Source organism: Aotus nancymaae, unplaced genomic scaffold (assembly GCF_030222135.1).
Source record: "Aotus nancymaae isolate 86718 unplaced genomic scaffold, 86718_ANA_hifiasm-v0.15.2.pri h1tg000058l, whole genome shotgun sequence".
NCBI lineage: Eukaryota > Metazoa > Chordata > Mammalia > Primates > Aotidae > Aotus > Aotus nancymaae.
This window is the reverse complement of record NW_026988472.1, coordinates 48,262,660-48,290,321: the sequence shown is the minus strand read 5'-3', so window position 1 is coordinate 48,290,321 and position 27,662 is coordinate 48,262,660. Positions and strand designations below refer to the sequence as shown.

General features: G+C 38.0%; 1 protein-coding gene across 5 annotated transcripts in view; it reads right to left on the bottom strand.

Annotated features, from left to right (window-relative positions):
* The window catches only part of MID1 (midline 1), a 362,650-nt gene that overhangs the window by 68,505 nt on the left and 266,483 nt on the right, over positions 1-27,662 (bottom strand). For all 5 annotated transcript variants that reach the window (XM_064364527.1, XM_064364525.1, XM_064364529.1 and 2 more), the window contains exon 3: positions 13,068-13,163. In XM_064364527.1, coding sequence (XP_064220597.1) covers positions 13,068-13,163 — 96 coding nt within the window. The remainder of the gene's footprint in view (positions 1-13,067; positions 13,164-27,662) is intronic.

Genomic DNA, 27,662 nt, shown 5'->3' with positions numbered 1-27,662 from the left:
TACAAATATTTCAGTCCTAAGTTGTAACATATATATTTTTTAAGTTCAGGGTCTCTGTCTCTGTCACCCAGGCTGGAGTTCAGTGGCACAATCATAGCTCACTGTAACATCCAACTTCTGGGTTCCAGTGATCTTCCTGCTTCAGCCTCCTGAGTAGCTAGGACTACAGGTGAGAACCTCCACTCCCAGTTGGTTAATTAATTAATTAATTAATTAGTAGAGATAGGGTCTTGCTATGTTGCCCAGGTTGGTTCTAAACCCTTGGCCTCAAGCAGTCCTCCCACTTTGGTCTCCCAAAGTGCTGGGATTACAGGTTTGAGTCACTGCACCCAGCCATAACCCAAAATGTTGATTTTATGCTACAGGTTGAGGATCCATTATCCTAAATGCTTAGAACCAGAATTGTGTTGGGTTTTGGAATATTTACACATACATAATGAGATATCTTGGGGATAGGACCCAAGTCTGAACACTAAATTCATTTGCGTTCCACATACACCTTATAGACATACCCTGAAGGTATTTTACACGATACTTTCAATAATTTTGTGCATGAAACAAAGTTTGTGCTAAGTACTTGTGTATGGAATTTTCCTTTTGTGGTGTCATGCTGGTGCTGAAAAAGTTTTGGATTTTAGAGCATTTCAGATTTTGGATTTTCAAATTAGGGTTACTCAGCCAGTATTATTTAGGTCTTTATCTTTATACATGAATCTTAAAATTCCTGGGAAGAAGGGCAAAAAGGAATTTACTTATTTACTAAGGGAAACAAATTTATCATCTCAAAGAAGTTGAGGTTAGAGGGTCAATGGTTAATGATCAAAGATTTTAGAAAGTTCGTAAGACCTAAAGACTCAGTGATTGGACTGGCACTGCAGATGTATACTTCCTGAGGCTTTGTTATGGTGGATTTAACAGGGTTTCCAATTACCTATCTGATAAGATGTTTCTTGTAATGAGAATTCCCCTGGGAATCTAACTTTCTAATCACTTGGTTCGGGTTCAGTAACCACTCGTTACTTATTACTTGGTTAAATTCAACCCATTTCTTTACTGGCTGATTCTTGTTATATCTGGCTTCAGGCCATGTATCTATGGTTATTTGAATGACGTTTACATCAAAAGACTATTGGAATAATTAAATCAGGAAGTGATAGTAAGAGCTGGTCAGTGGTCATAATTGTTTTTAGTGCATATCTACACAAGTCCTATCATTTTTGCTTTCTTTACACTACAGTCTGTATATTGCTGTGAAACCGAAACAGATCTTTGCAATAATGCTCCCCTTCCAAAACCTGCAGAGATGGACAAGGCACCACCTTCCCAATCCTATGGAAATTGACAGAAGGCTTCCTTGAATGAACTTATCACATCTCAATACCAAGCTTACCTTGTCAGAGAATTAGACCACTATGATAGTTTTCATCGCTTTACATATATGAACTTGATGTTATATCTAGTGAAAATACATTTAAAAGCATAGTAAAAGCTCTATCATAAATTCCTAGGCCAAAAAGTTACCTCACTTGGTTATAAAAATCTTTATTTGTATTGCTCCTCACTGAGAGCCTTGTACTTTCCGTGGTAGCCTCAGGCATTTTAAATAGCTGAATTTAAAATTTCATATTGCTGTTTCAAACAAAAATAACCAGTACTACAACTGTACTTTTGTTAATGGACATTTTATATATGTGACTCAATTATTTTGCTGTGGAATTTCAAAATTAGAACAAAGCTCTTCAGTTTTTCCCATAACATTTCATTTAGCAATTAAAAATAGAAGTCAATGGAATCAGGTAAAAAATGATATGTCCAGCTTCTTTAATAATCTGTAATTATTTTATACACAGAGATAATTTCAACTTGTCATTAGAAGATAATTTCATATTCATTTATTGAGAAAAATAATTTTAACTAGATATTAGACCCAGAAGTAAAAGGTTGGTTCAGTAACAAAATGACTGATTGATTGTTAGGATTATTCTTCTTTCTGAATGGCATGAATGGCAGCAATAAGGGAACCAAAGTTTTTACCTGAGAGTAATCTTCTCACCTGGAATCATTCAATTCCTCTCTGACTCTTTTACCTGAAACCATCCAGCTAAGACCCTCTCATGTAAAAGTTGAGTTATAACTAACAGTGGCCATTTTATGGCCATACTGCCCAAAGTAATTTATAGATTCAATGCTATCCCCATCAAGTAACCATTGACCTTCTTCACAGAACTGGAAAAAACCACCTTAAACTTCATATGGAACCAAAAGAGAGCCTGCATAGCCAAGACAATTCTAAGCAAAAAGAACAAAGCTGGAGGCATCATGCTAACTGACTTCAAACTATACTACAAGGCTACAGTAATCAAAAGAGTAGGATACTGGTTCCAAAACAGAGATATAGACCAATGGGAACAGAACAGATGTCTCGAAAGTAATGCCACACATCTACAACCATCCAATCTTTGACAAAAAGAAGCAATGGGGAAAGGATTCACTGTTTAATAAATGGTGTTGGGAAAACTGGCTAGCCATGTGCAGAAAGCTGAAACTGGACCCCTTCCTTACACCTTATACAAAAATTAACTCCAGATGGATTAAAGATTTAAACATAAGAACTAACACTATAAAAACCCTAGAAGAAAACCTAGGCAAAACCATTCAGGACATAGGCATAGGCAAGGACTTCATGACTAAAACACCAAAAGCAATGGCAACAAAAGCCAAAATAGACAAATGGGACCTAATTAAACTTAAGAGCTTCTGCACAGCAAAAGAAACAATCATTGGAGTAAACCAGCAACCAACAGAATGGGAAAAAATTTTCTCAATCTACCCATCTGACAAAGGGCTAATATCTAGAATCTACAAGGAACTAAAGCAGATTTACAGGAAAAAAAAAAAAAAAAAACCCATTCAAAAGTGGGCAAAGGATATGAACAGACACTTTTCAAAAGAAGACAAATATGTGGCCAACAAACATATGAAAAAATGCTCATCATCACTGGTCATTAGAGAAATGCAAATCAAAACCACATTGAGATACCATCTCGTGCCAGTTAGAATGGTGATCATTAAAAAATCTGGAGACAACAGATGCAGGAGAGGATGTGGAGAAATAGGAACACTTTTACACTGTTGATGGGAGTGTAAATTAGTTCAACCATTGTGGAAGACAGTGTGGCGATTACTCAAGGTTCTAGAAATAGAAATTCCATTTGAACCAGCAATCCTATTACTGGGTATATATCCAAAGGATTATAAATCGTTCTATTATTAAGACACATGTACACGTATGTTCATTGTGGCACTGTTTACGATAGCAAAGACCTGGAACCAACCCAAATGCCCATCGATGATAGACTGGCCAAAAAAAATGTGGTACACATATGCCATGGAATACTATGCAGCCATAGAAAATGATGAGATCGTGTCCTTTGTAGAGACATGGATGAACCTAGAAACCATAATTCTCAGCAAACTGACACAAGAACAGAAAACCAAACACTGCATGTTTTCACTCATAGGCAGGTGATGAACAATGAGAACACTTCGGCACAGGGAAGGGAACAACACTTACAAGGCTAGGTCGGGGGGGTGGAGTTGGGGGACAGCAGGCGGGGGCGGGGAGGAGGGGGAGGGATAACATCGGGAGAAATGCCTGATGAGAATCCTGCAGGATGCAGGACGTGCACATGTACCCCAGAGCCCAAATACAATTAAAAAAAAAAGAACTAACAGTGGCCATTTCATTTCATTTTTTTTATTTTATCTTTTTGAAAAAGAGTCTGGCTCTGTCACCCAGGCTGGAGTGCAATGGCGCAATCTCGGCTCACGGCAACCTCTGCCTCCCCGGTTCAAGTGATTCTCCTGCCTCAGCCTCTCGAGTAGCTGGGATTACAGGCACCTGCCATCACACCCAGCTAATTTTTGCATTTTATTATAGAGACCGGGTTTTACCATGTTGGCCAGGCTGGTCTCAAACTTCTGACCTCTGGTGGTCCACCCACATTGGCTTCCCACAAGTGCTGGGATTATATGCCCAGCCAACAATTGCTATTTTAAAAAATGTATCACAACCTTCTCCTATTATTCTTTATATCATGCCAGAAACATCTCTGCTGCTCTAGTCAATCAAGCATGTAAATATTTTCAGGCAAAGAAGGTTGTATGTGGAATACTGTAAGGGAGACAGGATAAGGAATTCTTGTATTGTGTTGAGGGGGCACAATTAGACATATTAGAAAAAAGCATGCTTTTTTTCTAACTTCCTAATGCTCAGTGTTTGGGCCTCCAATTAAGGCCTATTACTTCACATTTAAGTATTAACCTTGGAAATCTGCACTACGAAATTTAAACATTAGAAGGATTGTCTTCAGAGGCACGTACAAGTGTTCATATGCCAATCTGAGCCACTAGATAGGATTCTGTATATGATGCAATAGGTCATACCACCCAAACCAGAAAGATTAGCAGATGGTGAAAGGTTTGGATAATGTTTTATATAAAGTTTCAAAACTGAAACTTGGGAATGTCACTCTAAAAGTAATACCAACTTACTAAGCCTTATATTCTTTTATTTGTAAGATTAATCTCGTTCCAAAATACTCAAAGATTTTTACCAATACCTTCTCATTATTCCTCATGAATATACCCAAGAAGGAAACAGGATCCAATGCTTGTTATAAATCAAATTTTTCTAAGCCAAGAGCATTGAATCCAAAGTGAGACATTCAAATATGTTAGATACTTTAATAAATGATTAACTTTAATCTCTACCAAGAAAAACTAAATTTGCTTCATGAGTTGTCAATTTTAGCAAACTTGGTAGAGTAAACTGGATACATAGCCATTATTCATATGCCATAGTCAAAAAATAAATCTTCTCCAGAGACGATGAATTTCTGTGCATGCAGACCAACAGTTCCTTTTCTCCTTTGTCATGGGAATTCTAAGACCTGAAACTTGGGAAATCAACCTTTATTATAGTGGTTCATCATAATCCAGTTTCTGAAAGCCACTATATTTACACTATCACATTATCATAATTCTAGAGCCGATTACATGGACAGCCAGAGCTGACTGTGGATTGTATGATGTGGTTTAATGAGGCACAGAATCTAACTCTGATTATACCTTGAAAGCATTCTCACAGGGGGTCAGATCGGCTGGGAATCTGACTCTCATCTGCAAGTGACAATGGATTATAACTTTGGACATTCATGTTGGCCCCTAGCAGAATATACTTCATCCAAGATCAGACACACGTTCACAAGACACAAATAGCTTGTTTGGTGTTTGCCTGCTGGTCTTCATCCAATGACTTCGGATGAAGCCACTGCCAGGTTTCTATGGAGAGCGAATGCTTTGGCATTACAAAGCTGCACAACAAAATTAAACAACTGGTTCATCTTTCTTTTTAACCCAGTGATTTTTCATTATTTCAAAGTTTACAAATGAATGCTTTTAGGGCTTGGTGAATGACTGAAAATGTCTTTTACAGACTCCCATTTGTTCTGCCAAGTGATTTTCTACAATTTCTTACAAGCTGCGTATCACCCAAGTAACACCTCATTCTCATCCCTTTCAGTTTACAGAGCTCATTATCTGAGCAGAAATCTAATTAAACAGCACTTAATTCCTCCACAAGAACCTTGTCACTCTACGTGACAACCAGCACTGGAAATACTCAGAGAAAGCCATAATAGAGCAAACTTTCCATTAAAATAAAACCACAACAAAAATAGATTAAAAACTTACTGAGAAAAATAATGGCAAAAAGAATTTTAAGAAGTGATTACAAACAAGGCAAGATAAACCAAAGAGGCCAATGCTGGAACTTTGAAGGGATGTTGGAATAGAAAATGCCCTTCTAGGATGACCTTGGGCAAGAATGGCAAGGACTGCTGAGCCTTTATCCTTCCAAAACCATTATGGCAATTAGCCACCCTTTCCCAGTTGTTCTAGGCCATCATCTCACTGTGAATTTATAGTCACAGTTACCTAACATTCCCAAAATGAACATCTATCAAGTGACAAGGTGTTGTATTTGCTGGAAAAGAACCTATCAGAATGTGCAGAGAATTTGGTACACATCAGTGATTCTAAGTGTTTGCTTAGCTAATAAACTATGCCTTCTGATTTTTCAGAGAACATGGGAAGAGGATTATGATAAAGAGATATATATATATAGTCCTTATCTGATCTAGAAAAGATAAGTTCTGCAGCTGACCCAAATTTTGATCATTTTTCATAAGCTTGTCTTTCACTCTATATATAACTCCAAACTTGTCTAGTATGACTCCAAACTCATCCATTCTACCTTATTTCTCTCTTGAAGAAAACAAAACAGAGTGGTTGAAAGCCCGTTAGTTTTTACAATCCTAGCTATTGAGTTAGACAAATATTTCTTAGGAGTATACCTGAAGTCGCTCTTTCAACGTCTCTGCCTCCTGAGTCCCAAACTGTTTTGGCCTTCATACTCTGCTCTCGTGTGTGTGTGTGTGTGTGTGTGTGTATGTGTGTGTGTGTGTGTGCACGCGTGTGTTTTAAGAGACACAGTCTCACTCTGTCGCCCATACTGGAGTGCAGTTGCATGCTCATGGGTCATTGTAGATTGGACCTGCCAGGCTCAAGCAATCCTCTAGCCTTAGCTTCCTTAGTTACTGTGATTACAGTCACATACCACCCGCCTGTTTAGATTTTTATTTTTTGTAGAGATGAGGTCTCACTATATTGCCCAGGCTATCATTGAATCCCTGGGCTCAAGTGATCCTCCTGCCTTGGCCTCCCAAAGTATGCTGGGATTTTAGGCATGAGCCACTGCATGCCATTCTTTGTTCTCCACCGTTTTAAAAATATTGCCACTTGCAATAAAAAAGCCATTCATTTGCTTACCTTCATTGAAAAAACAAGTTATGAAAACAATGTGGTGTGGGCGGAGAGAGTGGGGTGGCTGAAGGGGGACCTTCAGACTGTTTTCCATTCTAAAGAAAAGCGGAGGTGAATTCCTGGGAGGAGGTGTGGACTTACAAGCATGTGGCATTTCCTCATGGGTCATGGGAAGAAATTCATTGATTTAATTTACAATTAGGAGGTGCCTCTGTGCTGTGAGTTTTTAGCTCCAGCTGCCATGGGAATTATTTTCCTGGGGAATGCTCATACCTAAATACAAGGACACCTTCAGGAAAAGGAAAAGGAAAAGGAAGAAGTACCATCTAGGAACCAAGGATGTGAACCAGGAAATTCTTTTCCACTGCACTGATTTAAAAGAATAGCATTCTGGTGCCTAACAAACTCAATGGGCTTTTTGGAGTTTACTAGTGCTGTGAAGGTTTCCCTTGGACATGAGATTGTTTTGCATGACAATATTCATATTATTTTCTCAATAACCAAAAATATAATTTCCAGAAAAGAGTTAGGAATGCCAGTTGTCACTGTGAAACTTACACAGGTCTATGTGTTCCGTGAACCCTCACTAAACCTTCAAAACCAAAGTTCAAACTCAAATGCAACATGAAAGCCTTTCCGGCTCTCGTCTCTCCTAAACTGGTTCCTACACATCCTTCCTTCTTCCACACTTTCCATTTCTCCAGAATGAACTTCTTGCTTTGCGTACATCCACTCCTCATCTTTCTATCCCCATGCTTTTATTTGCCTGGCAATCAGTGCTGTCTCCCTGCTTCCATAATCTCAAATGTTACCTACCCTTGAAGGCAGGCTCAGATCTTGTGCTACCTCCCCCAGTCCCCAGCTAGAGGTAATTTCTTGCTTCTCTGAAATTTTGAAGTAGATAATCCACACCCTCTTTATGGTAATTATGGCTCTCTACTTTATTTTTTGTTACAAGTGCTCTTCTGTCTTAGTGAAGATGGTAAATTCCCGTGGGCAGGGTCCTTTGGCACCTAGCACAGTGCAACACACACACAGTGGGTACTCCATCCACACTACCAAAATGAACAAACTAGCAAGACACTGTAACAAATTAAAGTAACTGTCCACAGGCAAAAATGTACACCCCCCCCAGAAATATTTGTTTAACAAACAGTGCTCCCAGATCAACAGTCCCTAGAACAGAAAGTTGTTTTAAACGAAATTATCCAAAACTTGGAAGAAAGAGAAAAAGAAGACTGTGAGCCCTCCCAAAGTCCTACTAGAGCATGTTCCATTAAGTCAGCCCAAGTCAGGGTCATTGGACTCTCCAGACTGGGATGTAACAGAGTTTGACTTTCCATTTACTAGTGGTTAGGGCTTAGACTCTACAAAGTTATATGTTAACTTAGAGAAACCTGATAATATGAACTTATTTTGTCCAAATGTTTTAGCTTTATTGCCCTGTAGGTCACTAACCAGTTTTATACCCAAATTAGCTATGCCAGTCTGGCATTCTTTTCCCCTACTACCCACTTCCCACATTTATATGTATCCATTGCTGGTATCCTCCTTGGAAGCAGCTTTATCATCTTGCTGGTTCCTTCATTAAGAAGTTAAATAAATTTTTGATGTGGACTAATTCAATCATTATATGAGAATTGGGTGTTCAGCTTTTGAAAATTATACTTTCAGAATATTAATAACTAGAAATAAAATCAAATGTAAAAATAAGTACTGTAAGTATCATTTTTCTACTCATAAATAATTCTTTCATTTTTATCTAGAATAAATTTCCCAAACACCAAATTTACTCACCCATAAACATGTGTTTCCATTCCAAAGGATTTATACAAAAACAACAAAGAATGAATATTCTTTATTCCTTGTCTAGAATTACTTCTAATGGCATGCATGTGTCTATTTGCAAGTCCACTACAATCAATTCAGTAATAGCTTTATTTTAAAAGCCTGTATTGCAACTAAAATAATATCTGATCTATTAAAATAAAAATAAAATCTCCTTGTAAATCTCTTCAATTTATCTATCATTTGAAATTACTGAATGTCTGAGAATGCAATTTTACATCATGTTAGGATGAATAGCATCTTGCAAATTCAAGCCATAATAATATTGCATTAGGAGCAATGCATTTGTCCTAAAATCACAATGGGCCATAATGGAAACCAGACATTAATGCTTTAAGGAGTAACTAACTGAAATTGAATGAAATAATCACCCAATCCATAAAGCATTTATAAGATTTACCATAAAGCTCAGGTAATTTTTTTTTTACTGAAGAGAAATAATTCTTTCTTATTGTCCTAAACATCAAATGCCATCACATCATAAAAATAAAATATGGCACACAGATTATTTCATTTTGTTCATCCATTTATTCATATAATACATATTCACTTTACCCTATAATAATGAAAACATTTTGCTTGTTCGCTATTATTTCCAATGTTGTTTAATCAACGAGGCTCAACATGTTCCCTGGCAAGATGCTTGCCAAAAGAGAATCCAGTCTAAGCAGAGGGTTCAAAAGGTCTGGGCTCTGCAACACACTGCTGCCGCTGTTGCTGCCTTCACACTCTCAACTTCATCTCAGCATGATGAGATGATAGACTGGTTCTACCCTGACAATCATGTAGTTTTTAAAGCAAGGGGGTCTACTGAGTGAACCGGTGAGCTCACTGGACAGTCCTAATCTGCTCTCTCACCTATGTTTTGCTCTGATTCCTCCTTTTCTTTCCTTTTGTATGTTTTTCCCTCTTCCACCTATCATAACCTCCATCAGCACCTCAGATGATAAACAGCTGGAGTAGATGACTTAGGTAGGAGATGAGAACATCCCTAATTTCTATCTCCCTGGATACTATCTTTGGAAAACACAACAAATTTGCAGTTGGAAAAAGTTGCTAACTCATGTGCTTCTCTTAGTAACCAGTTTTAAATTTCCAATCACAAGGGGAGCACTTGTAAGTAAAAGCACAGACGTAACACAAAGTATTTTAAGCCTTCCACCAAAGCACCAGTGTTTGCATAGTAGACATGCTTTTACACTGATAGGATCTTTCTGAAAGCAATCTTTGCTAATTTCTGCTATGCTGAGGAATGTATCATCGACAAACACCACTGTGTTGCATAAATAAGCTGACACCTCAATACCTAGGGTATTGAAAAATAATAGCTATGAAATCTACAGGAACTGGCTCAAGTCCTGACTCTTCCATAAAGTTTCAGAAAAGTTGTATTCAGTTTTTTTCTCTTTTAATCCCCACTTCCCAAACCATACTCCATCTAATCTAAGATACCAGCAACTGTCTCATCTATATTTTGTGTGCCAGCAGGAACAAACAAATATTGCCCATTAAACTGTCTCACCATTCATTTAAGCAGCTCAATTTCAAAGATACTAGTTTGTAAAAACAAACGCGAATCTTAGAATCAATAAATGCCATACTCTACTAGCTTAGCACCTGACTGACTACTCTACTGTTCTTTAAATATGTTGTTATGTGTGTGTACATTGTTCTCTAACATGTTGTAATCTTCATTATTATTTGCTACATTGTACATCTACTGTTATAGGCACATAGGAGTCTATAAACTTACTGCTTAGATGATCAAAGGGACTTGAAGAAATTCTTATTGCAAAAATGGAGTTACTGTCAAAAATTTTAAATGCATGCTCAAAATAATTTGCTTCTCCGACTTTAGATATTTTGGGGAAGCTGAACTTGCGAGCATTCAAATAGTGTTCAAAATTTACCATTTGGAGTGTCATGATGCAAATTCATCTAAAACAAATTCACTGAGCTCCTAGTGTGTGAAAATTATTGCACTAGAGTCTATGAGATACAAAGATGAATTAGATTTGATTCCCATACTCAAAGACTTCACATTCTGGTTGGAAAAATGGAACTTGTACATGAAAGAATGATAAAGCCATGAGAAGATTATTGCTATTCTTGCATTGCTATAAAGAAATACTTGAGGCCAGGCATGGTGGCTCGTGCCTGTAATCCCAGCACTTTGGGAGGCCGAGGCAAGTGGATCACCTGAGGTCAGGAGTTGGAGACCAGCCTGGCCAACATGGCGAAACCCCGTCTCTACTAAAAATACAAAAATTAGCCTCGCATGGTGGTGCATGCCTGTAATCCCAGCTACTCAGGAGGCTGAGGCAGGAGAATCGCTTGAACCCAGGAGGTGGAGGTTGCAGTGAGCCAAGATCGAATCATTGCACTCCAGCCTGGGCGACAAGAGTGAAACTCCATCTTGGAAAAAAAAAAGAAAAGAAAAAAAAAGAAATACTCGACACTGGGTAATTTACAAAGAAAAGTGGTTTAACTCGTTCAATTGTGCTGCAGGCTGTACAGGAAGCATGGCACCAGGCATGTGCTAGGCTTCTGATGAGGCCGCAGGAAGCTTTTATACATGGTAGAAGGCAAAGCTGGAGCTGGCACATCACATGGCGAAAGTAGGAGCGAGAGAGAGTGTGGGAGGGGGTGGAGGGGTGCCACAAACTTTTAAACAATCAAATCTTGTGAGAACTCACTCACTATCATGAAGTCAGCACCAAGCCATGAGGGATCCGCCGCCATGATCCAAACACCTCCCACCAGGCCCCACCTCCGGTATTGGGGATTGCAATTCGACATGAGATTGGGGTGGGGACATCTCTCCTTTCTCTGAATCGCATACATGGTATCATAAAATGTTATGTTATTCAGAGAAAGGAGAGATGACTCTGGTTCAGGGAACCAGAGAAACATCCACAACAGAAGTGCCCCTTGACTTGGGACTTGGAGGGTACACAGGAAGCATTCTGACAAATAGACATGGGTTGGAGGAATGGGCCTACCAGGCAGAGGGAACTGCTTGCTTAAGGGCCAGAAGGCTTAAAAGTGGAGTGAATGGCAGTTGTTTAGTTTCAGTTCACGGGGTAGGGTGGTAAAAAAGCCAGTTTGGGAGAAGATGGAAGAGGACTTTGAAAATCACAAAAAGGAAGTGGCATGTATTTTTTCCTCATGCAGTGTAGAGTCATCGCATGTTCTGCTATTGTTTCAACTGTGGTTTATTTCATGGAAACACATCTGACAACCAAGATGCATTAATCTACATCTTAGTTGTGTAATTAATATAAACCTGCAGTGGGTCAAACTGTGTCCGCAAAATGATATGTTCAAGTCCTAACTCCCGGTACCTGTGACTGGGACCTTATTTGAACATAGAGTCTGTGTTTTTTTCTTTTTTGAGACAAGGTCTCACTCTGTCGCCTAGGCTGGAGTGCAGTGGTGCAATCTCAGCTCACTGCAGCCTCGATTTCCCAGGCTTGGGTAATCCTCCCACCTCAGCCTCTCAAGCAGCTGAGGTCACAGGTCACAGGTGTGTGCTCCCACACCTGGCTAATTTTTTGTAATTTTTAGTAGAGATGGGTTTTCTCCATGTTGCCCAGGCTGGTCTCCTGAGCTCAAGTGATCCTCCTGCCTTGGCCTCCCAAAGTGCTGAAATCACAGGGTGTGAGCCACACCATGCCTGGCATGAAAATAGAGTTTTTGCAGATGTAATCAAGTTAAAGTGAGGTAAGGCTGGAGTCGGATGGGCTCTTTAAAACAATTAGGAAATTTGGACACAAATTCAGAGATACAGCAGGAGAATGTGAAGACAGAGGCAGAGGTTACAGTGCTGCAGCTGCAAGCCAAGGAACTCCAAGAATTGCCTGTAACTACCAGAAAACGGGAAGAGGCAAGGAAGGATCCTCCCCTAGAACCTTCAGAAGGAACGTGGCCCTGCCAAAATCTTGATTTCAAACTTCTGGCCTCCAAGACTGAGAGAACAAATTATTCTTGTTTTATACTTTCCCAGTTTGTGATAATTTGTTATGGCAGCCCTAGTACACTAACACAATAGCTATTTTAACTGTTCTTTGTAAGGGTAATTAAAATCTACGACATTAGTATGTGATGCTAGATCAGGAAGTGCTATAATGGGAATGGGAGGTAGCTCTGGATGGGAGAGATTCTCCTGGAGTTCTAATTCCTTTTAATTTCAGTCATCTTTTATTTTGGCTTTTGCAAAATATTTAATTTTAAGAAAGATTCCTGTTTTAAAATTATAAAGCAAGAGGATATAAAAACCTTGATCTGGCAGTTTTCATATGAAACATATCATACAGAAATAGAGAGATACTCACCTCAACATGTTGACAGGTTTGGATGAGTTTAGCTAAAAGGGTCTCCAGTTCTGTGTTCCTCTTAATAAGGTTGGTGAGGTTACTCTCTAAGTTTTGCTGTTCAAGAAAAAAAAAGAAAAATATTATTCTGCATACTTTTATACTTCAGATATACAAAATTACTCACACTCAGAAAAAACTGATACATTTTTCAGAAACCTCAGTGAAATCAACATAATTTCAAGTACTTATGGATTTAAACTGGATTTTCAAAAGTTGCATAGAAAGAAACCTATTAGACATGCTCAGACTTTTTCTTTTTGATCCTGCTGCTTGCACTAACTCAGGGATATTTAACAGAATAATTAATTATAGGTTATTTCTAGGTCATGACCTAGGGAGAAAGGAGGTAATTGGACTTCTATCCCTTTACTTGAATCAGAATTGGCAATAATATAAGGAATATATTCCCACATCAAATCAACCACCATTGGATTTTTCAGATTTATCCTTTTATGGGCAGGCTGAAGCTAATCCCTTGGAGGAAGGTTTGAGTTGTTTAGCTTTTGCTGACAATATGGTCATTTATAGGCATTTATAATAAATCCTCATCACACACACATTTGGTCAGTTATAGTGGAATTGGCTCTCCATTTCCACTGGGTTCTACATACCTGGGTTCAACCAATTGCAGATCAAAAATATTTGGAAAAAAAATGGATGACTGCGTCTATAATGAACATGTACAGACTTTTTTCTTGTCATTACTCACTAAGCAATAGAATATAACTACGATTTACTTAGTATTTACATTGTATTAGGTAATACAAGTAATCTAGAGGTGATTTAAAGTATGCAGGAGGATGTGATCAGGTTATACACAAAAAACAGGCCATTTTATATCAGGGACTTGAGCATCCATGATTTTAGTATCTATGAGAGGCCCTGAAATTAATCCTTTGTGGATACCAAAGAACAATTGTACATTTTATTGTTCATGCTCCCATTCTTTGTCTACCAATGCCAGATGACATTTCTTTGAATACTATATTTACCATTCATTATCCTGCATAAGACTCTGGAATTATTCCCTATTCTTTTAGAGCATCAAACTAAAAGTTCTCCGGAATGACTATTTCATCCTATTTTCAAACACAATAACTCTCTATTCTGGGTAAGACTCACTAAGATTTCTCTGTTCTTTCTCATTCACATGTTCTTGATTGCCAGGGGTGTCCAATCGTTTGCTTCCCTGGGCTACGCTGGAAGAAGAATTGCCTTGGGCCGCACACGAAATAACTAACACTAATGATAGCTGATGAGCTAAAAAAAAAAAAATAGCAAAACAATCTCATAATGTTTTAAGAAAGTGTACGAATTTGTATTGGGCTGCATTCAAAGCAGTTCTGGGCCACAGGTGGTCTTGCTGGCTGCATGTTGGACAAGTTTGATTTATACCATTCATTCATTTACTTATGTGTTTACACTATTCATTCATTTACTTATGTGTTCACATAACAAGTACTTATTATGCCAGACTATGAAAGAGACTGTGGGGAAACAAAATAAAAATATTAATATCTACTCCCTGTCCGCAAGGAAATAGATGGCTGTACACATTGGGAGAAAGATGGTGTAAACAAGAGAAGGGGAAGAGTTGACGGCTGCTGGTAGAAGGTTTCTAAGAGGGCCAAGTCTTGCAGCTGAGGCTTGAAGGATGTCCAGGGGATTTTTTTGTTGCACAACAGTGGAAACTTCTTGGAAAGATAGAAGTGAGCATGTGGAAGAATCTTCCATAAGCAGGGAATAGAACAATGTCATACGCCAACATCAGAGAGGTTGAGAGGGCAAAAGATTAGGGAAACTGTATTTTAGCATATAGATAGTTCCACAAGTATGGCAAAGATATTGGAACAATAGGAAATTTCATGGAGAAGAAAACAGACCTCAAATTTATAATGCCATCTGAGAAAGAGGATTTTGAGAGTTTGAGGGATTTTGAAAACAAGTTTATAAAGGTGTTAATATTTCATCATGCTATAAAATTTATTTATAAAAATTTTAGCTCATTCTACTTCCCTAAATTTTTTATTTAGAAAGGTATATTAAGGAAAAGAACCACTTTTTTCTACGGATTAAAATGCATATGTCAGAAGTAAAACTTTCGGGTTATTTTTAAAACAAGTTACTTATTAATCTGATGTTTATCCTATTGACTGTTTTAAAAATTTTTTAATGAATGCATTTTCATTTCCAGTAGGTTCTATATCACATCTCCCTTTTCTTACTGAATTTCTTTCTTTTCCTATTACAAAAACACAATCCTCTTCTCCATAATCTCAAGACAACTAAACTTATTTATTCTTAAGCTCTTTTGAGAAAAGGCAATTCCATATTTCCCTGTGCTTGTTGAATGTTTCTCAAGGATCCGATTTTATCTTTGTCTTCTAATTTTTGTCTGACAGCTCATACTATGTAAACTTTGTTCCCTGTGCTGTTAAGTAGGGATTGACACAGCCCCGCCAGATGAGGGGCATATTCTGAGGTCAGGGTGTGAGGTTCTTTTCCCAAAGAGGACGCTTCCACAAGGCACTCTTGTGTGACAGAGGCATAGATCCTAGTTTGACTGAGTGCCTCTGCTTCCTTCCATGAGAGTTCTGTGTCTGCCTTCAATTTCACAGAAGATGTCAGGTTCCGTTTGAGTCCAGTGTATGCGATGTGGGGGGGGGGGGGTCTTGGCCTCCAGGTGTATAAGGCTCTTGCCACATATGATGTTCACCTCCTGTGTGTCCTCTGAAGTCCCCATTGCCCCATGTCACCTCCACTTCTTGGGAGCAGCCCAGTGTCAGTCTTCCCTTACCACTCTACGCTTTCTTTCATTTCTGGTCTTTAGAGGCTTTCCACATATGGTTACACTTGGTTATGTATTCTTTAAAATACATTTTAAAATATTTTAACTGTAATTCTCATGTGTTCAAAATTCAGAGGAAGGTTTTGTGCACATTTCATCTGGACTGGAAAACCAACAAGAAATCTTCAATTCTGTCTTGGAAACACTCAAAACATTTCAAATATGATGATTTTAAAGGAGAAAAATAACTTTCTCACAAAGAATGGGATACGAGAGGCTGAAGAGTCAGAGAATGAACTAGACACGGTGATTTAGGTACGACTTGATCTTATGCTTGTATCAAAGAAAAACTTGCTTTTAACAACAACAACAACAAAAGCCAAACTTTTATTTACTGTTTGGATTAAATGAACTGCAACTGCTATTCACTTAATGGTCAGAGACTAGAGGATGATTTTGAAGCATCCCATTCTTTCAATGTCCTTGATTTAGACATAACTATTATAAGGTATATTTGTCAACTTTTTTGCTATGTTAATACTAGGGGATAGTTTTACTTTTCTTTTTGGCTGACCCTTCACAGCAGGAAATTTCCAGGCAAATACATCATCTAACTGTTTACAGTTCAATTGTCAGAAGTATGACTTTTCTAAAGCTAGTCAGCAAAAGAGGGCCAAAGAAATGCAATCCAACACATTGAGATTTTACAAACATCTGCTTGCTTCCCCCTCCCTTTGTTAAGTATACATCATGCATCAAATCTGTTTTTAATCAACTAATACATAGACTAAAGCCTGTGGTTTAAACACATTGACCTATCCAGATCCTTTGGGGTTATTCAAATTTAAATAGTACAAGTGTTACCGAAGTCTGCAAAGAATTACCGAGTCAGTTAGAAGCATAATAAAGGGAAATTAAGCTGGGAGAGAGACTTGTTTCCAAGTGGTACCAAAGGGGCTGACAGCACTTTTGAAGGGAACCTGGGTAATGGGAAGGTAACAAAATCCTGTCCTCGATGAGCCATGCGCCCACAAGCTTTCACTACAGGGACTTCTCTGAAGACTTTTTGGAAATTAATTCTATCACTAATATCCTGTGTTGTAGTGGTCAGCAGGTTCCATAACCTTTCGATTTGGATTGTGCTTTGTGCAAAACGGAGATCATATTTTAACGTGTAAAAGTTGTGGGATTAAGTAGATATCAGTTTCTACACTGCTGTATGGATATCTAAAAAAATTCTACAGAGCACAAGAAAACTGGTTTTAGTTTCCTGTTCTCACCTTGATAACTTCAATATATTGACATCTCCTCATTCAAGCCAAGTTTCGTAGAAGTCCAAGGAGTCAGGTATGAGCGACCACATATGCAGAGGGAGGAGACTGGGGCTACCATCCCAGCTGGACTCTCTTGGACAAATGACTACATATGTCTTGGGCTCAGTTTTCCCATCCATAATGTATGGATAATGATAAATCTATCTACCTACCTATAGTCTTGTTAAGATCGAATGAGAAAATGAACACACTCATCAGGGAACTACAGGAATGTTTGTTGAAATTATGAATTACAAGATAGAACATTTTGTTTGGACACAGTTCCAGACACTAGAAGGGCCCAACCATGTGCCTCTGGCAGGTACTGTTCTCCAGCTTGCTCATGGCTTTTTCCTGCAAGCTCCTGTGCCTTTCCACCCCAGGGTCTGTGCCTTTCTACCCCAGGGTCTTACCTGGCTTCAGGTAGGGCAGGTGCTGGGGAAAGTAAGGAGAAGCTGATGCTCCTAGGAGCAGCCCTCAAGTGGCAATTACCGACAATTGGTGGACAAACAGCTCAGCTTTCTCACCTCCTGGGTGGAACCACTCTGAACCTCTGTCTATAAAATCTCCCACAGGGCACCAGTAGGAGGGAGTATGTGGGTCCACAGCAACAACCTGCTCATTAACCCTCTTTCCTCTTCATTCTCTTCCCTGTTTGCATCCCCTCTCCCTCCAGGTGCTTCCTGGATCACCTCCCAATTCAAATTTTCAGTCAGAGTCTGCTTCTGGGAGAACTCATCTATGATCATTTCCATAGACCCCCTAACCCATTTTTGAGTATTCCTTCCTATGAGGAAGAGCCAAATTAGAAGACTTTATTGTTTTAGAAAGACATTTGCAAATATAAGGGCTTGTTTTCTCTCTTCCCCCATCTTTCCTCTTCCCACTTTTTCTAGAGGTCACATATATTCCAACTTCCAGGCTCTAGATGAGCACTGTCAATAGCAACCTAATGTGAGCCACAAATGTGAGTCACATTTAAAATTTTTCTAGTAGTCACATTAAAAAAGTAGAACCAAGTAAAATTAATTGTAATAAAATTGTCATTTCCACATGCAATCAATATTTGAAAACTGATGAGATATTTTACCTTCTTTTTTTTCTTTCTTTTTACTCTTTGGAATCTGATAGGCTTTACACTTATGACACATCTCAACTCAAACCAGTTCCATTTCAAACACTTGGCAGCTACATCTGGCTGATGGTTACCTCGCTAGTCTAGAACAGGGGGTGGCAAACTTGCTATAAAAGGCCATGTAGTAAATATTTTAGGCTTTATTGGCCATATGTTCTTGGACACAATGACAATTCTGCTGCTGTTTTAGCATGAAAGCAGCCATACATAATATGTAAATGAGTGGCCATGACTGTGTTCAATCAAACTTTATTTACAAAAACAAGTGGTGAGTGAGATTTGACCCATAACTGTTGTTTGCCAAGCCCTTGGTCTAGAAGGTAAAAACCAAAATGATAATATTGTCTGGGCCACTGATAAACATCTGCTTCTGTTAAACACTAATATTCGTCCCATACCTTTTGTATAAGTCTGAAATAGATGCCACTCCGTGAACCTCTAGGAAGAATTCTTTCTGCGCAAGATGCTAAAAGCACTTTTACTTATGGCCAGAAAGCTTAGCTTGACAGAACCCACAATAATCTGAAGAAAATTAAACAGCATTTTGACTCGTAGATATTCTAATTTAAGGAGCATAATGGTTAAGTACACAGAGCGTGGTCTGCCTGGTTTGAAATCCTAGCTCTGAGACCTTCAACAAGTTCTTAACCTCTGTGCCTCAGTTTCCTCATGGGGCTATCAAGATGATTAGAGGAGGAGATACATGCAAGCAAGCCCTTGGAGGAGCACCTGGCTCATGATGCGTTGTATCGGTGCTTATTAAATAAAATAAAAGCTTGTTTTGCAAGTTTGGAGTTTAGACTGATAAAAAAAGGCTTAATTTGTAGCATTTATACCACAACAAAATTAAAAACATGCCCATACAGTTCATAAAATATTTAAACCACCACCAAATTAAAAGCATGCCCACACATTTCATAAATGATTTCTTCTGTAGATTTTCAATTTAGTAGTACATAGCTACAAGAGTATATTTCCCCCTAAGATTACATTTTCCAAAAACAGTGAATCCAATTTGCTCAGCTTTCTCATGATGTGATTATTGTCAGAATTCCCATCTGTACCAAGGGTCCCTGTTTTAGACTAAGTGTACATATTTCTAAAAAGTTGTGTAATGTCCTAAATCTCAATGAATGCTAATGCTACTATTTGTTGTCATCTCATCCATGAAGTGCTTCTCATCTGTTAGTTTGAATGGGTAACTCCCTTTCCTTTAGTGGTCAGTATTACTCATACCTCGTTTTCTCTACTTTTCTCACTCCTGTGCTATGCTCCTGCCATTGTAAACAAGCTGTTTTATGGATCCAGGCTTGTTTCCGGGTCTGGGCCTGGGCACAGTCTCTTCCCTTTGCCTGGAATGCATTTACATAGCAGAAAATTCCATCATCAAAAAGAGAGTATAATAAAGCTATAGTATGTATTGAGTACTTGCTGTATACCCAAGATTGCTTAGTCCCTTCCCACTGTACACACTTAAATATTCAATGATATTTCAAATTAGCATGGAAAACTGAATATTCATTGAACAACCCTTCTGAAATCTAATGTAGTAAATCAACTAATTAGTTAATTTCACAACTAGTATAGATTGTTAAGACAAAGTCTTCTCTCAGCTTTGCTAAAAAATAGAAGTCTTCTGCACTTTCAGGCTTTTCTCATTGGTACAGTTGAGTCTGACCCCAAGAAGAGGGCCTTGAGAGTTTGGAATTTTTGAGGAATGTTATATAACCCTTTCCAGACCACAGAATTTCTGGGAAGGCAAATATAACATTACCAAACAAATTTTTACAAAGAGGGATTTATAAAAATAGGGAGATGATATAGCAACTTTCACTAACACATCTATTTCAAGTTCTATCTAAACTCAAAGTCAAGTTGCTCCCAGCCCTAATTCATTTCCTTTTCCTCAAGTGATTTTTTCATAATGCTCTTATTCTGTGAGGGGAAAAGATGTGCTAACAGTCATTATTGACAAGGATAAGGTTTTAGTAAGTACGTTACGACTTGGTGGCATTTAACTACCCTCCCATCACCACCACCAAAGAAGAGGTATACAAATAATTCAAAATGGTCCTTATAAAAGGCAATGATACCAGTGGGCAGATTTAATTTCTTAATATTAAGCCAAACATTGGGTACAGATCAAAATTGTGGATGGCAAAGTTATAAAACATGTGTTGCTTAAAAAATGAGGCTTCCCTACCTATCTTATGCAAAAAGGGTGATTAATTTTTCTTATCATTTTTGTTTTTAATGCACACATTTTGGATGCATCTTCAAAGAGCCACAGTCAACCTCCTTCATGTTAGGTAGGTTTTAGTAAGTTGGTCAACCTCCTTCATGTTAGGTAGGTTTTTGTGAGTCGATAATTGAACAATTCATGATGGGACAGCCGATTTTACACCAATCTCAATATGAGCCTTTAGGCATGGATATGGACACCAGCAGAGAATAGTAAATCCAGCTTAACAGATGAGCTTTGTACTTCTACATACAGTGATACCCAATCAAACAGGAAGGGAAGCAGACAAATGCCCTTAATTTTAGCCTTTGGAGACCTGTACCTAAGAGTCAGGTTGCAGGGAATTAATGACTTGTCATTGAGCACTATTATTAAAATGTATGCTTGAAATACGAGATTTCGGTAATTTCTTTTGGGTTTGCCCAGGCCTTAAAGAATGCTTGCTCTTATTCCGAAGTCAATACTTCAGAATGTCTTTAAAGTATAATATTAGGTCTGGATACCTTTCAAGGCAAACACAGATCTGACTTGTTTCATTCTATAATATTCAGAGTGACATTCAGCAACTGTGTTCGGAGCCCTGACACCCAACACCACCACTCCAGCGTGATCAGGATATGGACACATCAAGTGCCACAACCCGTACATATATTTTTTTCTAAGAAACTTTAATCACAATCGTTAATATGAAAACACACCCATATTAACACATGCTACCTGTATAAAAGCATAAATACTTTATATGTAACTAAATTCTAAAGTTGTTTTAATTAATTGCAGGAGTCTGAGACTATCTTCAGGTTCAACTCAACAGACCACAAATACATGTAATTTACGTTGTTTTAATTTTTTAATGCCTTTTTTCATTGGTTACAATAGCTACCATTTCCAAATGCCCTGGCAAGACAGGCCGCCCAGGGAACTTCAAAAACCTAATAAAATACAATTTGCATATAAATTTAAGTCTAGTATTCCATGGACTACAATTTAAGTCATTTTGATATGTGATACAATATTTACCTTGTCAGATTTTATTTGAAATGTCTATATTAACACCACAGAATGTGTTCCATATATTTATAAATTCCATCATTACGAGTTCAGTGTTTATTTTTCTAACCTGGTAGTCAATAACATACAGAGAACAACTTTTAAATACTGTGTATGGTCTAGAAGAGCCTTTATTTTAATGAAGATAAATAGATATCTTAATATAGTTCTATTCATTTAGTTATAATTTTAGCAGATACAATGATGACTAGTTATTTCCAGGTATTAGAGATGTGAATGGCCTTTTTTGTTCACTCCTCCTCCCCAGCCCCATTTCTGCCTATAAAAAGAGGTGAGCAAATGATCAATATGTTTGTTGGTTATGAGAATGGATCTCACATGAAGCTGTATTACTAGAATCCTTTCAAATTCTCTAATTTAAAAACAATGATCTCAGTTGCAAAACTTATGCCTGCAGAAAAATATTTCCAAGAATAAATCTATAGTTTTTATCAGCAGAACATAAAGGAAGCATTTTGTAAGATCATAACACAGGTAGAAGAGCTGTGGACGGTCCAATCGGGCAACTCTCCTGCTGCCCTCTCTACTCATTTGCCCCTCTTCAACTTCTGAATCCTTCTCAACACAGTACTCTGGGCTGCCACAGAATATCCAAAGAGGCAACAGGCTGGGCACCGTGGCTCATGCCTGTAACCCCAACACTTTGGGATGCCAAGGCAGGAGGATTGCTTGAAGCCAGGAGTTCAAGACCAGTATGGGCAACATAGTGAGACCCCTATCTCTACAAAAACATTTTTAAAAATTAAAAACTAATATTAAGCCAAATTGGGTATAGGTTAAATTTGTAGACTACAGCTGGTGTACATCTGTACTCCCAGTTACTCAGGAGGCTGAGGCAGGAGGATTGCTTGCGTCTGGGAGTTTAACGCTTCAGTGAGTTGTGACTGCACCATTACACTCCAGCCTGGGGGACAGAGAGGCCCTGTCTCTTAAACAAAACAAAACAAAACAAACAAACAAATAAATAAATAAAACAAAAGAGGCAATCTACTTGCCAGTTAAGAATTACATGGTGAAGAGAATATTGTAAAACAGACTAATAGGAGTTAATTATTTTTGCTAAAGTGAAAACTTTCAAATCAGGAAGATATTCAATATCCTAAACTAGAGATTGGCAATGTATGATTGGTCCACAGGTCAAATCTTGCCTGCTGCCTCTTTTTGTGCATCTTGCCAGCTAAGAATGATTTTTACATTTTAAAATAATTTTTTAAATAAAAAGAATAACATTTTGTGACACACGAGAAGCATACAAAACTCAAATTTCTGTAGCCATAAAGTATTGTTTACTGTTGCTTTCACAGTACAATGGAAAAGCTGAGGACTTGTAGCTACAAAGACCAAAATATCGGCTATCTGGCCATTTGCAGAAAATTGTTCTCCTTATTTAAAAAACATTCTTTCTTTTTTTAGTAATCCAAATATGAAAGAAAGAAAGAAAAAAAAAGTGGAAGGAAACAAACAGGGAAAGGGAAAAGAGAAAAGAAAAGAAAAAAGAAAAGAAAAGAAAAGAATCCCTGGTATCCAAGGGGATGCTAAAAAAAAGTCCAAATACTTTGAAAAAAAGTTATAAATAAAATGCCTTAAATTATGGATAAAATGCAATGATTGAATAAATTCCTGTTTGATTTGTGTCTTTTGTACAGAGAAGCAGAAGCTTCAAACTGAGAAAGAGTAAGAAATGACAATCTTCAATTGGATCAAGGTTGCTATAGCAAGAACCTGGTCAAAAGTGAGTAAGGAAGGCACAGCACGAGGATTAGTCAGTTCCTTCCACTCTGCAAATAAATATATAAAGCATTGAGTTTTAAGTGCAGACTGGATATGGAGTTGCTCGTTGATTGCTATCTCCTTCATTTCTATTTTTCTGGTCTTTTTTTTTCTCAATCATAAAATACAGCTTAAAAGGCAGGCAGGGAGGGTGTAAAGCAGTGGATAATTAATGTCTACAAAATCCCCTGATATTGATGGATGTCATACATGTTGTCTGTATAGGTTCCTTCAAGCTTCACTTCTTCCATCACTCAGGGATTGAATAATTTTGATCTTATCCCCTTTCTTCCATCTTAAGTAGACGATAACATTGCCAGATACTCATTAATGAACATGTTCTGGTCTTCCTACTTCAACAGGGTTTTAACTGATACCATCAAACATTTTTACCAGACCTGAATGGCAAAGTAGTCTCATAGTGGATGCTTAGCCTTGGATGGATGAAAAGACATTTTTGTTTTTCAGATACTGTGGAAAGAGCAAATCTTTTTCCAAGCCAGCACCACACATACTTCATGTCAGTTGAACTGAATATATTAAACATATTTGAAGCTAAAATAGTTGAAAGTATTTGATCTAATAATTTTGAATAGATAAGTATGATTTGCTTAGTTTCTATAGAAATTTATCTTCTGAATTTTTTAGGTTTTAGAGGAAAATGTCCTTTTCTGGACCAGCTGCTGAAAAAGATTATTAAAACTCAATACATGGCCAGCTTTGTTCTTGAATTTGGGGCATTCAGAGAAAAGGTTTGTAGTGTTCACAATACTCATATCCCCACAAGTGTGGTACAAAAAAATATTTAAGGTCAAGGGAGGTCACACTCTTTGGCTCAAAAAATAGATTAAAATTCCATTCCATCCAAAGTGGGTATGATCTGTTAAGAATTTACAAAATTAATGTTATGTAAGAAAATTCCCCATTTGGGACATCCTACAGAATCAAAGAAGAATATGAAAGCATGCCATTGTTTTTCAGCCCTGAGTAACCTTCAAAAACAGACCCTTGCCTAAGTTTTAGGAAGTTTGAATCTCAAATTCTTAAAATTCATTGCATCCTTTGTCCCTGACTTCATCATCTTTACTCTGACTGACACTGCCTTTGTCTATTCAAGATGATTTTGACTGAGTTGAAAGAAATGTGGAAATCATGGAAGGAAAGAAGATGAGGAGTGTCTACTAGGGGAGTAGTTTCCATTTTGGCCCACACATGGCAATCACCTGGATCTATCCTCCCTTCCCAACCGGACAGTGTAAATAACTTTGCCTTGGTAAGGTTCAGCGGGTAGGATATGTGAAAGCTATCTAGGAGATTCCAATGTGCATCCCAGTTCGAGAACCATTGCTCAAAATGGAGAAACAGGTTCTGTGATATGCTGAAGAAAAATTAATAATTTATTCAACTTACTACCTTTATACTTTAGGATTTATTCAGAATAAAAATATATTTGTAATGTAGCTTATATGCATATAACAAGTACAGGAATAAAATTATATACAGATGTATGCAGAAGTATAAATTTATGTGATTTTATAATAGAAAATCTCAGGAACTTTATTAAAACAGTGCTTAGCAGGGAAACACTGACTGTTGCTGTTAAGGAATTTAGAGGACTTTTTATACTTGAAAATATGAGAGAATGCTTTTTTGCATTCAAGTATTCCCAATGCCTAAAAAGAACTACTGCATGGTCACCTCAATTTCTAATTTGCCAAAGCATTTGTATTATACAAATTTGGTCTGTTGATCTTAGCAGTAGTTACTTTTACCAGAAACACAACAGAAGTGTACTACAGATGTTTATAATTCAACAATATTTTTAAACATTAACTTAAAGATTTAGGAAAAACATTGTTTTTAAAATCTGATGACAAAAGAATAGATTTACTGCTCTACTCTCTTTCAAAGGTCAACTCAGGCAAGAGCACTGCCCTGAAGCCTTGTGTAGTCTTGAAGGTAAACTGCAAAATATTCCCAATATTTGGAAACCAAAGTGGTAACAAAGTATTCTGAGGCTGGGCACAGTGAGAGTACTTTGGGAAGCCAAGGCTGGAGGATTACTTGAGTCCAGGAGTTTGAGACCAGCCTGGGCAACATAGGAGACCCTGTCTCTAATAAATAAATAAATAAATAAATAAATAAATACAAATTAGCTGGACATGGTGGCATGCATCTGTAGTCCCAGTGACTCGGGAGGCTGAGGTGGGAGGATCACTTGAGCCCAGGAGGTCAAGGCTGCAGTGAGCCATGACGGTGCCACTGCACTCCAGCCTGGGTTACGGAGTCATTGTCTCAAGAAAACAAAACAAAAACAAAGAAAACCACACATAGTATTCTGCTTCTTTGATTGATGGCCACCTGCCTGGAAAAAAAAAAAAAAAGATTTTCTAGAAAGTGATTTGATTGGCGGTGTTTTACAAAAAAATTTACTAAGGCATTTTCCCAATAGCATTCATTTGTTTATACGTGACTAAAGACAATTTATGGGTCACTGTATTTTGGAAATCGACTAGCTCTCAGTTCCCAGAACTATATTTGAGTTTACTTATACAATGTGTTGCTAAAGTGGAGGCCAAATAATAAATGCTGCTTTAAAAAAATTTTAAAAACTAAGCCATTTGCTTTCAACCCAGTGAGAGAAAACTGTCCAAAACTCAGAGAATGGGGAGGAGACTTGCCAGTTATACCAATTAAAAATTGCAAAATCTCATCTTTTCTGTAGAACCTGGAAGGTAAACCAGGAGTTCTCAAAATGTAGCTTGGCCCAGCCACAGCAGTCACCTGGGAGCTGGTTAAAAACGCAGTTGGGCACCCTCCCCCAGGAAAAGAGAAAGAGAGGAAAAGCTAAGTAGGAAGTAAGCTTCTCTCCCCACCTTCCCTTCTCTCCCCACCGTCCCTTTCTTGTGGACACTTTGTAATCTTATTACTTACTCAGGCTTTGTAATCACGTCCCATTCTTGGGCCTTTCCCGAGTTCCTTTAGTCTCTATTGGGGAACAGGGAGCAGAACTGAAGAGAGAGCTAGAGAAGGTGTAAGGGGGTTATAAGCTAATGCCATACCAGACAGAAGGTTCAGGCATGGATGCTGTGCCTCGATCAGCCATCTTCATAACCCATCCTACTGGCAGTTCTAAATTGCTTTTTCTAATAAAACTGAAGATAGAGCTCAGATGTTCATAATATGCCCTCTTATCAAAAAAAAAAAAGCCATCATGCTGAAGTTGTCCCCAGTGTATTCTCAATTACTTATAAATGTTGTTTTTTAAAAAATTTAAGTGGTGTTGAAAGGGGGAGAGGGCAGCCAGCCAGCAGCGGACCCAAACTCATCTGTTTATGATGAAAAAATAATGCCCCCCCACCACTGATTGGAGTCGGTGTATCTCTTCAAAATTCAAAATTCAGCTTGACACAAAATATATAAAGCTAAAAGCAAACATATTAAACTTTGCTCTCAGGACTTTTTAGTGTGACTTTTATCATTTGATTTTCAAATGTCTGTGACCGTGGTCCATGACTGTGATAGGACACTCTGGGGAGGCAGTGTCATATGACATCAGAGACAGCTCAATAATTAAATGGTGATAGTAAATCATAGAGAGGACTTTTGGCCTTCCACAACTGTTATATTTCTCCAATGTGCTGTTTTTATCTGAATAGAGTGTCACTGATTCAGGTAATGAACAAATTTTCAAATCGAATGTGTTTACTATTAAGGCATGCTTTAGCACTGCGCAATTCTGACTGCAAGTGAGTTTTCTACCAGAACGTGTTCTATCGAAACAATTATGATAAAACAGTGGCTTCATATATACATATTCAATCAGCATTGGCATTCTTTTTCACAGCCTTAACTCCCTCCTCTGTCCTTATAAGATTCAGATTTTGATCTCAGATCTCAACTGTGACCTAAGCTTTGTTCTTTCACTCCCAGTTCAATACCAACTTTCAGCTTTGCTGGTCTCCTGTTATTTTAAACTCAACTTTCCTAACTGCATCATCTGTTCCTTTGAAATTTCTCCCCACTTTCTCATCTTATTTATTTTTATCGAGACAGGGACTCACTTTGCCACCCAGGCTGGAGTGCTGTGGTGTGATCTCAGCTCACTGCAGCCTTGACCTCCCAGGTTCAAGCAATCCTCCTGCCTCAGTTCCTCAAGTAGCTGGAACTACAGTCATGGGCTACCACGCCAGTGTAATTTTTGTATTTTTGGTAGAGACAGGGTCTTGCCATG